Genomic DNA, 12,478 nt, shown 5'->3' on the forward strand with positions numbered 1-12,478 from the left:
ACACCGTACCATAGTCCAGATTCTCCCATCCTGTTTTGGCTTTTTTGCTTGAGCTTAGACTATGCCATCCCCTTCCCCCCTTTCTGCCTCTGTCTTGAGACAGAAGTCCACAATCTTTGGAGCAGAAATTCTCCCACCTTGAGCCTTGGAGATATACTTCTGGAGAACAGTTAAAAATACTACTCGTGTATTTACCAGTCAGAGCACCTTTATGTTAGGAGTGGGAGTGGGCCACAAGGGCAGTTTGAGAGGAAAAGAAAAAGAGAGTGAAACAGGGAACATCAAAGCCCAAGGTATCAACACGTGTTCTGTGTGAAGACAATGTCAGTGCTGGTCTGTTTTATGCATCTTAGAGAATTAACAAAAGGAAAAGAGGAAATCTAAAAATGTGCTTTGATTATTTAAAAAATGAATGTTGCTTTCGGGTAGAAGAATTGTTTACTCTTATTTCCCAAGGTATACAGAGCAGAATGAAAATGATGCATATGACTAAATTCCTTGGGTTTATTTGTTGTTAATTTAATTTAATTTTCACACTAAGTGTTAAGTATGCATGGAGGATAACCAGAATATCCCAAAACTCTATATAGCAGTGTCACCAGAATATCCCAAAACTCTATATAGCAGTGTCCTGGTAAGTTGACTTAAAAAAAAAAAAAAAAAAAAAATCAGTGCACAGAAGCACCTGAGGGCCTTGATTTAGTTGAAAAGAAAAGAGGAGAAGAGAAGAGAAGAAAAAGAAAAGGGAAGAGAAGGAAAAGGAAAGGAAAGGAAAAAGAAAGGAAAGAAAAGAAAAGAAAAGAAAAGAGAAAAGAAAAAGGCAGTTGTAGACCAAAGCAGCCTCCCATAGTGGAACTTATGTATGTTCTAAGTGATTGCTATAACTTCATCCTTCGTGGCTTTTATTCAGCAGCACGGAAGGCTGGGTGCAGAGAATCTTAGAATTATGTAGTTCAGTCTCTCTCTAAATTTTGTGTTTCTATCTATAGTGAAAATGTAAGTCTAATTTTAAAACCAGCTTGTCAAGATGAATCAATTTTGCCTATCTTGTCCAAAGGACTGGGTAAACTCATGAACTACAGATAGATGGGAAAACTTAGCTGCCTGAAATTCCCCCACCCTGTGCAGGAGGTCCAACAGGAGGAGAAGATTCCTGGACCTGAGGGGTGCTCCTTGGGGACCCAGAGAGTTTAGGTCCAGGCTTGTATCTGGAGACACATCTCTTGATTAAGAGTTCTCGCTGGCACCTGCTGCAGCATATGCTGGGACTGTGAGGTTAGGATCACCGTGTACAAACTTGCAGCTACAAGATGAAGAAGGGTTGAGGATCTGATGTAAAACACGATGATTATAGCTAATAACAGTGTGTCGTATGATTGAAATTGCTAAGAGTAAAACTTAAATGTTCCCACACGCACAAAAATAAAGATAAATATGTGAGATGATGGATATGTTAATTAACTAGATGGAAGGAATCTTTCACAGTGCACATGTATATCAAACACCTGGGTGGCTCAGTTAGTTAAGCATCTGCCTTCAACTCAGGTCATGATCTCAGGGTCCCGGGATCAAGCCCCGAGTCTCCCTGCTTCTCGAGAGCCTCCTTCTCCCTCTCCCTCTTTCGGTCTCCTCCCCTCCCCCCTACTCCTCTCCCTCTGACCTCACCTCTGCTTGTGCTCTCGCTAACTCCCCCTCTCTCTCAAATAAATAAATATAATCTTTAAAAAAAAAAAAAAACAGTGTATGCTTTAACTGTCTTACGGTTTTATGTGTCAGTTATACCTCAATAAAGCTGAAATCAATTTTTCAGAAAAGACTACCTGGAACTTACTAGAGAACATTTCAAGCCAACATCTGTACTCACTCAGTTACTCATTCATTGAACTTTTATAGTTGGGGCATGCCTAGTCTTAAAAAAATCAAAATAATTGATTTTAAATTAAATAGAGAACTATGAGGTGCCTGGGTGGCTCAGTCGTTAAGTGTTTCCCTTTGGCCCAGGTCATGATCTCAGGGTCCTGGGATCGAGTCCTGCGTGGGGCTCCCTGCTCAGTGGGAAGCCTGCTTCTCCCTCTCCCACTCCTCCTGCTTGTGTTCCCTCTCTCACTCTCTCTCTCTGTCAAAGAAATGAAATCTTTAAAAAAAAAAATAGAGAACTATGTGTTAATGTAAATCTAGAATAATATCCATTATAATTATTTTTTAAGAGGGAAGGGAGAGGAATTAAGATGTGAGAGGTCATAGAACATGTGACACTTCTACACTGTTTGAATAGTTTGCAATTAATATGTATTTTACTTTTTAATGAAAAAGTGAAAAATTCATTGGGCAAAATAGAAGGAAAGATGAAATGGAAATGATGGAAATCAATATCTTGAAATTAAAATGGCTTCCATTTAATTATCACTTTCAAGTTTCCAAAAGCACTGTCTTTGTTTGATGTTATACAAAATGAAATCCGTCTTTCAGTTTCTTTTTTTTTCCAGGCTTAGGATTTGACATGCCACATTATAAAGAAATGATCCATTTTTTTTCCTTAGCTTTCTCGGACTCAAAGATTTCCTGAATCTTATCAGAATGAGTTGGACAATCTTGTCATGGTCCTATGCGATCACGTGATTTGGAAATACAAGGATGCACTTGAAGAAACGAGAAGGGCAAATCATAGCGTTGCCAGATTTCTTAAGGTACAGTTCTAAACGTTTGCCATTCCGTTCAAGCCTTCATGATCTTGGATGTGAGCTACTCCAAATGTTAATCAATTCACACATCTCCATTTATGATAAAAAGTCAAAACTACCACTATTAAGTGAATATTTCTACTGATGCATAATACTTTCTAATACTTTTTTTTCCAATTTGGAATCACATAGAACAAAAACCAAGTTTCAATAAAAGTAACCATTTGACTGACTATTGTCAAATCATAGTATTTCTAAACACTGATAAAGATAAAAAATGAGGTTTTTAAAGGAAAAGCTGAACTGTGGCAAATGATCTTGGGCATTTCTGCCTTTGATTGGCTATAGTTCCAACCATGATGTCAAATAGCTGCTTTGGGAACTTTCGGTAATTTGACATTTTTGTTATGCACTAATCACATTTTTTAAACAATCAAAGATTGAGAAATTACTTACTAAACACCATACACACGCGCGCGCACACACATAGTATTATAGTTATGTTTCTTCGGATTAGAAATGGAATTGAGAAAAAGAAATATGCTTAGTCAAAAAAAAAAAAAAGAAGCAAATGTAGAATGAGAGTATATCATTAAAGAGCTAATACATAGAACTAGAAAGTTGTGCCTGGGTGGCTCAGTCTGTTAAATGTCTGCCTTCAGGTCATGATCCTGGGGTCCTGGGATCAAGCCCTGCGTCAGGAACCTGCATCTTCCTGTACCTCTCTCGGTACCCCTACCCCCCTGCTCTTGCTCCCTCTCTCTCTCTCTGCTCTCTCTCTTGAATTAATAAAATCTTTAAAAATATATCCAACTAGAAAGATAATTTTCTTCTTTTATTCCTTCTTTTGCCTAACTATTGACTATTATAAACTTGACGAAGCCACTTTTCTTGTATCTTTATGATGCCCATGGAACATACTGGATAAGTGTAAGAATACATAAATTAATGCTAACTATATAAAGAAAGCTAAGAGGCCATGGATGTAGATATAAAATTAGTCCAAATTATCTTTGGTGAGTTTTAATCCAGTTAAATCAAATTTTAATGTATTAAACATCATTTCAAATTATACACTCTATGTGGTCTCATCTAAAATTCACTGTTTTTCTTCAAAATTGTGTCTCTTCTTTTTGCTTTTTTCCTGATTTTGAAAGAAAAAGGAATGGTCAGAATTAGTGATGAAGAGGGTAAAAAAGAAAAAAATAGTTTTCTACCACATTTTAAGACCTATGGGAATAAAGTTTGTTACTATGCCAATAGTTTATTTGAGGTGTTTGATAGAAGAAGAAATTTGAGAAAAAATGATACTTTCCAATTTGTAAGCAAATTATGTTTAAGAAACATCTGCAGTATTCTTCGCTAAATTGCAAAGAATGATGAATGAGCAAGTCTTTTAAAAAGAGAAAAGACCTTTTATCTACCCTCCTTGGTTGAAATGCTCTATACTTGGAATAAATGTGATTCCCTTAGAACACATTCATACAAAAGTTGCTTCTTGTGGTACATAAAATGACACTGTCTCACTTGGGAGCAAATAAAAAAAAGTCCAAGATTGAAAAGGACAAGATGGAGTAGAAGACTAACATTGGTACCAGTCGTTTTGTGAAATTTGTGGGTAAAAAGCATGGACTGACAATAGATAAAAACAAGCATAATCTCTACATCTATAGTCTTAAAAGTCTATAAGATTATATAGATTATGTTGACTGCAAATCAAAAATAAAACTGTGAAGTTTATAAGTGGAAACAGTTTAGTATATTGTACATTATAAAAGTCCACTCTACAAGCATGGTTGTCTTTTTTTAATTATTTATTTAAATTCAAGTTGCCAACATATGTTCGGTCATTAGTTTCAGAGGTAGAGGTCAGTGATTCATCAGTTTCATCTAACAGCAAGTGCTCATGACCTCATGTGCCCTCCTTAATGCCTGTCACCCAGTCACCCTATCTGCCCACCTATTTCCCCTCCAACAACCCTCAGTTTCTTTGAGTTTCTCATGGTTAGTCTCCCTCTCTGATTTCTTCCCATTCTGTTTTCCCTCCCTTTCCCCTATGATTCTCTCTGCCAAGCATGGTTTTTCAAATTTTAGTTTCAATGGTATTTATTTGACACTGAAAACTTCTTTTAAAACATTTTTTATTTAATTTTTTTAAAGTTAATTAATTAACACATAGTGTATTACTAGTTTCAGAGGTACAGTTTAGTGATTCGTCAGTTGCATAAAACACCCAGTGCTCATTCCATCAAGTGTCCTTAATGCCCATCACCCAATTATCCCTTCCCCTCACCCCCTTCCCCTCCAATAACCCTGTTTGTTTCCTAGAGTTAAGAGTCTCTTATGGTTTGTCTCCCTCTCTGATTTCATTTTATTTTTTCTTAGCTTCCCCTTGCTGCTATATATTTTAATTCTACATTTTAAAACATTTTGAAAGATTATTAGATGAATCTTTTGAACTAGGAGAGGAAAAGGGAAAAGGAAGGAGTGATTTTTTTGAAGTATAAAACTGAATGTAGTCATTTGGCACAATGCCTGTGAATTGATGAACTTTGAGCTTTCAGCTGTTCGACATTGCTCATTCCTGCTATTGGCATTATAAATATCTCATATTCCCAGAAATATGATAAGGATTATTTGCTCAGTTTGGGCTTCAAATGACTTTTGCCTCTTTTGGTTATTAAATCCTACATTAGTAATCAAATAACCATGAATGAACTGGCTTTGGAATTTCACAACTGGAATATAATTTTCACACCATAGTTGTGCCAAGATTGCTTTCCAAGAATGGAAAGAACAGTATCTCTGGTGTGGGCATATAAAAATTCCTAGGTGGGAATGTGCCTTCCTTTATATCATATTATGGGAAAGTAATATTTTTTATTAATATATAGTATGTTATTTGCTTCAGGGGAACAGGTCTGTGAATCATCAGTCTTACACAATTCCCAGCACTCACCATAGCATATACCCTCCCCAGTGTCTATAACAGCTACTTTATCCCTCCCCGCCAATCCCCCAGCAACCCTCAGTTTGTTTCCTGAGATGAAGAGTCTCTTATGGTTTTTCTCCCTCCCTGGTCCCATTAGGGCAGGGTGTCGTGGGGGGCAGGGAGTGGGAAAAATGAAACAAGATGGGACAAGGGAGGGAAAGTAATATTTTTTTAACAAGTAAGCCAAAACCTTGTCCGTTTCTCTTATTGTTCTCTCCTGAAAGTAGATAGGATACAAATGGACCCGTGAATATCTACGGAGATTTTGTCATTTTTCTTTTTACTGCCAGTCTGGGTCACAACTTCAGTTACCTGAGTGAACCCATCTAGATACTCTTCTTATATAGGCATAGTACCAGGGAGATGGCAAAGGAAATTTCAGTGTGATTTCTATTTTCCTGCTCAGGCAGACATTGTCTTTTGACACATGTGCCTGACTGATCACTTTCTTTCAGTTAACTTTGGACAACATTTGGAAATCATCTAATATAGGAGATAGTCTTGGTTTGTAACAAAATATGTTTAATAAACATCTGTGATATTTCTCTGTAAACATCACAAGAAGGTGAATAAGTGAGTATCTGAAAAGGAGAAGGTCACTGTATTTGTTTATTTGACTTAAAGGTTCTACGATTTTTAATAAGTAAGTGTTTTCCACAGAGTTTATCCATGTAAAAGTTGCTGTGGGTAGTACCTAAACTAATATCTAGCACAGGATTGAAAGCAAGTATCCAAGATGAGAAAGAAAATAGTAGGACCAGTTGTTTTGTAAAACATATAAAGAAAGGGCAAGGACTCTCATCTGGTTCATTTTACTGTTTGGGGTTTCATACCCTTCACCAAATGAATGATAGACTAAAATTATTATTGTCCTCACAATTGGTTAGATAAAAAATATTCTTTTATTACAACAATATATTTTAGCACATAATTTAGAATATTTGGCTTTTAGTTTATTAAACCAAACTGAGAATATTTTGGTAGAGTATAAGTTATCCTCCAGATCAGGAATCTGCAAACTTTTTTGGTAAAGGGCCAAATACTAAACATCTTTAGCTACACAGGATATATAGTCTTTGGCACAAATACTCAACTTAACCATTGTAGCACGATAGATCCATAAACCATTCACCATAGACAATATGTAGATGATTGAGTGTGGCTATGTTCCAATAAAACTTGATTTACAGAAACAGACAGTGGGGACACCTGGGTAGCTCAGTCTCAATGTCAGACTTGGGATTTGGGCTCAGGTCATGATCTCACGGTGGTGAGATCGAGCCCCTTGCCTGACTCCGTGCTCAATGGGAAGTCTGCTTGAGATTCTCTACCTACCTTGGAGGCGCCCCCCACTTGTACCCTCTCTCTCTCAAATAAATAAATCTTAAAAAGAAAGAAAGAAAGAATGAACGAACAAGCAGTTTGGGCTGATGGGCCACAGTTTGCCAAAGCTTGCTACGAATTATTTTTTATTACTATAAACAATATAAATTATTTTTTAAAAGATTTTATTTATTTATTTGACAGAGAGAAATTACAAGTACACTGAGAAGCAGGCAGAGAGAGAGAGAAGGAAGCAGGCTCCCTGCTGAGCAGAGAGCCCGATGCGGGACTCGATCCCAGGACCCTGAGATCATGACCTGAGCCAAAGGCAGCGGCTTAACCCACTGAGCCACCCAGGCGCCCCAAGATTTTTATTTATTTATTTGACAGAGAGAGATCACAAGTAGGCAGAGAGGCAGGCAGAGAGAGAGGAAGGGAAGCAGGCTCCCTGCTGAGCAGAGAGCCCGATGCGGGACTCGATCCCAGGACCCTGAGATCATGACCTGAGCCAAAGGCAGCGGCTTAACCCACTGAGCCACCCAGGCGCCCCAAGATTTTTATTTATTTATTTGACAGAGAGAGATCACAAGTAGGCAGAGAGGCAGGCAGAGAGAGAGGAAGGGAAGCAGGCTCCCTGCTGAGCAGAGAGCCCGATGCGGGACTCGATCCCAGGACCCTGAGATCATGACCTGAGCCAAAGGCAGCGGCTTAACCCACTGAGCCACCCAGGCGCCCCAAGATTTTTATTTATTTATTTGACAGAGAGAGATCACAAGTAGGCAGAGAGGCAGGCAGAGAGAGAGGAAGGGAAGCAGGCTCCCTGCTGAGCAGAGAGCCCGATGCGGGACTCGATCCCAGGACCCTGAGATCATGACCTGAGCCAAAGGCAGCGGCTTAACCCACTGAGCCACCCAGGCGCCCCTAAATTATTTTTAAACAAAAGCAAAGAGACCCCTCTAGACTTCAGCAATAGGCTGAAGAGCTACTGCACTTGGGTCAAGCAATGAGGAGATGGACCCATGACAGGAGAGGTGCTTGATGAAGCTTGACTTGTGGGAGGGCTCTCTGCAGTCAGAAGGCTGATTCTGCTGATCTTACATCCTAGGATATATACCTTTTCCTCACTGCCCCTTGGAAAGAGGATGACAAACTTACATATAGGTCTTTCTTCAATCTCAAGAAACCCTAAATGGGTTTTCCTAGATTCCCAGGGCAGGGAGCCTTCTCCCCTCCCTGTCACTAAGGCTCGGGTTTGACCTCCTTCAAAAACTATCACGTCTGCTCTGCAGAGTAAGGACTGTCGCCCCTGTTTGGGACAACTGCCACTACTCTGGTTCAGTGACAGAACTCACCAACCCCTTCTCCATTGAGTCAAAAGCCCTTGTGTCTTTACCATTGACTCCCCAGGGTTCTTTTTCATCTGCTTTTTTATTGAGATGTTTCTAGAGCCCACAGTTGTACTGGATGGTCCCACAGTTGTATTGGGTGGTCCTCCTCTCTCTGTAAGGTCAGACCCAAACCCCTTTCCAACAGAAAGAAGACAGCAAAGGGCGGTCTTCTCTGGAAAAACTCCACATTGGGGATATTTCGAGGTTGGGGACTAACTCCTACAGCTGGAGAACCTGCAAGTATTTGACATACCTGCTGGGACCCCATGTTGTGCAGAAACAGAAAAGCCCCTATTTTCTGCCTTGCCTATCTCTTTATATCTCTTTACATCTTCTGAGCCTGTGACTGTGACTATGCTCTGGTGTCTGCCTCTCCCCACTGCTCTACTGGCAGTTGGGAGGACACTGGAGCCATTTACCTTTTAGTGAATGGAGAGTTATTGAAAGAACTTAAATTCATATTAAAAATGAAAATATAAATGGGGCAGCATACTAACATAGTAAGGAATGAGTAGGGACATAACAATAAGAAGAAACCAAAGGACAAGGGAAAGGAAAATAAAACAAAAATATAAATGACATCCCTAACAATTAGAAGAACATTGCTAGAGAAAATAGTTCTTTATGCACAGATGTCTTTCAACGGGAGACTTTCTACTTGGTAAATATACTATCTATGACCAATTTTACATCCTGTCCTCTCTGAGAGAAGAGATTTGTTTGTAAAATTGAGAAGAGTCCAAAAAATGTGCAACTATTGCAATGGTACATGTCAAACTCTAGAGACAAGAAAGAAACCTTCCCTACTAAGTGGTACAGCAGCAGCAAGGTTTTCCCATGTATGTCCTCACGGAATCAAACCCATGCACACAGTGATGACCTCGCCAGGGTCTGGCATCAGTACATATGGTCTGTGCCTCCTACTTCACACTTTCCCAGTACAGTCATTTGGCTAATGTTGCTCAGTTACTGCTTACATGGCCATTGGTCTTTTGGAGGGAGAATGTTATGCCAACTTGGAATGTGTTTGCCTGTCTCCTCCCAACCTACTTGCTGTTTAAGACCCTCCTTGACAACAGAGTAAGAGATGGAAATCTCAGGGTCTCTTACCTTCATTCCACAAATTCAAGCTGCCTTGCCTGGAAAGGAAACTACTGGGTTAAAGGAAGCCGGAGATTTAAAAAGGTTTTCCTGACCCGCCTCTACCACCTCTGTTCCTACCCAGTTATTGTACAGCAAAGGATCTTCACCTGATAAACTGTGTAGTCAAATTACTAAAAGAACAGTAATAAAATGTAACTAAGTGATTTAAAAAAATAGGTAAGTAAAAGCTAAAACCTGTATAGAAAGGAAAGGGCTATAATATTTCATTGCAATATTTTAAGTGGTGTTTTATAAAATTGACAAAGAGGGTTTTGTAACTTTCTGGCATGTGCACACTATCTCATGTTTTAATTAGTTGCCATACGTGGATGAATGCTTAAACATATTGTAGAGTTCTTTTAAAACATTTATTACACAACACATTTAGTTAAATGTCATTTTGCTTCAATATATTTAATCACCTTTTCTAAAATCTTTAATGACCTTTAAAGCAAAAATGTCTGAATTTACGATTTTGTATTTTTTAGCGCTGTTTTACATTTATGGATCGGGGCTTTGTATTTAAGATGGTTAACAATTACGTCAGCATGTTCTCCTCTGGTGATCTCAAGGTAAGAACCAAGTGAAGGACTGATTGCTTTCTAAACCACTGCATTATAAATAAATCTACTAGTCTCTGTGTTTTCCTGCTTAAAACATTAGCCTATCCATTCTCTGCATCAACAAATAGTTTCTATCCCAATGAGAGGCAACCTTTTAAAATGGTCCATCTGTTCGTCTCCCACATCCTTTCTTAAAAGGGGACTGTGGAGTGTGGAGTCTGGAATGAACATGTAGGTTTCACTTCTATTTCCTGTGGGCGGTGAAAGGAGTGATACTTTTCAGCTGCAATTATTGTGGTCAGGTTTGCTTGGGATTGACTTGGTTTTAGCACTGAAAGTCTCACTTTTCTGAAATCCTTCAGCCTAGGGATAAATGGACAATTAACCCCCTTTCCCAAGTAGGGAGAATGTGTTGGGAGATAGATTGGGAACAATGCTGTCTAGAGGGCAGTGATTCTCAAAGTGTGGTTCCCAGACCAGTGATCCCAGAGCTGACTGGGATCCAGATGGGACTCCAAAATCTGTATTACAATAAGGCTTTCAGGTGATTCTTATATTCTTTCAACTTTGAGAACCATTGAGCTTACTTAGTAGGACATATGCTGGAAGGAATTAAGACTGGATATGGGCCAGATCATGAAAGCTGTACCAGTTAAATCTCTCTGGGTTGCAAGCAACAGAAACTTATGTAAGTTTGAGCAGAGGGAAAGTATTAGAAGCATAAAGGCATCAGTGAAAGAGCTAGAGAGCTGAGCTTGAGAAGGAACAGGGGCCAGGGCACAAGAATAGTTGCAAAGGAAGAACGATGTTGCTAAGGCTCACTACTGCTTAAAAAATATGTTAGGACCATTTTCTTCCCCTTAAACCTCTGCTTAAAATTTACATTCCAGAGAGGAAATGTGTGACCAACCTGCTTCGGGTCGCATGCCTGCCTCTTAAGGAGGGAAGACAGGTCACCAGAACTAATAGTTCCCCATTAACCTTTGCCCATTGGGAAGAAGGAAAGTCCCCAAGGGGTAATTTTCTAGGTATTGGGAAAGAATAATGAATGTAGAGAAGCCAAAAATAAATAATGATCTTCTTATATCCATTCATGCCATGCTTAGGAACCTGAACATTATCTTTTGGGCAATGGAGATTTACTTTTGACTAGGGGAGTTATATGATTATATGCCATTTGGATTTTGAGAATCCATTTCCCTCTGTATATATTTTTTGAAAGAATATTCTTTGCTAGTGCTCCAATTATGCATGAAATTTGCCAAATATCCTTTTAGATATAATTCCAGGAGGCCTAAATTATTTATTTTTTTCAGAAACCAAACAGAACATACTCAATGAAAAATAATTAACATACAATTTAATTATGCTCTTATTCACTTTGATGCACAAAGGATTAAGTCAAATACTATCCTTGTTTGAAATGAGAGTATTTTAAATTATTAACTGAAGTTGCCACAAAATATAATTCTAAAATATCCGAGCAAATGGAATATATTTTATTTTGTTGGCTGATATTAGTGACTACAATGAATACAACCTAACTGGATCCTAAAAATTGATTACTTGGTCTGCACAATGAGGAGAACAGAATATTTATGAATTGTTAATTGTTTCTTCTTATGTGATTGTTTTTAACACATGTATTAAGCTGTCTTAGACCATGTCTGAATTCCATTAATCACTGTCCTAATCAAAACATTATTGAGAAGACAGGCCTGTTTGCAAGGGCAGGAAAGAGGTGAGATTAAATAATATAGTCTGAGAACAAAAGGCCTACAGAGAGATCACGTGGGCCATTATCTTCCTTAGCACTGGATAAGAAGGGTTGATTACAGTGACCTGTTCCATGAGCTCAGTGTAGTTTTAGAGTTCTGTACCTGTGGTGAGACTCAAGCTCTCTCAGAATAAACATGGGCTGATAGAAGCTTAAAGAAATAGAAAATACTACTGGGTAAGATCATATCTTCATATCTCTTAGAAGCTCAAAAACAAAAGTCCACAAAAGTAACTACATCTTTCTAGGTATAAGATTCAAAGGCAGATTTTTTATTAACCTTCTTGGTGAGTAAATAAGTCATTTAGTTTGCCTCTTTTTCAGACCTTATGCCAGTATAAATTTGATTTTCTTCAAGAAGTATGTCAGCATGAACACTTTATACCTTTGTGTCTCCCCATAAGATCAGCAAACATTCCAGGTAATGCCCAGAATTTGCACCCGTTCCTACAAAATGAACATTCAAATTTGTTTATTTGTTTTTACCTTTGTTTATGTGTTGCTTTTTTCCTACTTCCTTGGTCTTGCTTGTGCCTCAATGATTATACATCAAAGAATTTTAACCTACAGTAATACTTTTACTATACTGCCTCCAAAAGAAAACTTTCCTT

General features: G+C 38.5%; 1 protein-coding gene across 21 annotated transcripts in view; it reads left to right on the forward strand.

Annotated features, from left to right (window-relative positions):
• Positions 1-12,478, forward strand: part of DOCK10 (dedicator of cytokinesis 10) — a 261,474-nt gene that overhangs the window by 207,275 nt on the left and 41,721 nt on the right. For all 21 annotated transcript variants that reach the window (XM_082690399.1, XM_082690383.1, XM_082690395.1 and 18 more), the window contains exons 28-30: positions 2,541-2,687; positions 10,016-10,099; positions 12,192-12,288. In XM_082690399.1, the coding sequence (XP_082546525.1) occupies positions 2,541-2,687; positions 10,016-10,099; positions 12,192-12,288 (328 nt within the window). The remainder of the gene's footprint in view (positions 1-2,540; positions 2,688-10,015; positions 10,100-12,191; positions 12,289-12,478) is intronic.

This window comes from Mustela nivalis, assembly GCF_964662115.1.
Source record: "Mustela nivalis genome assembly, chromosome: 11".
NCBI classification, from domain to species: domain Eukaryota; kingdom Metazoa; phylum Chordata; class Mammalia; order Carnivora; family Mustelidae; genus Mustela; species Mustela nivalis.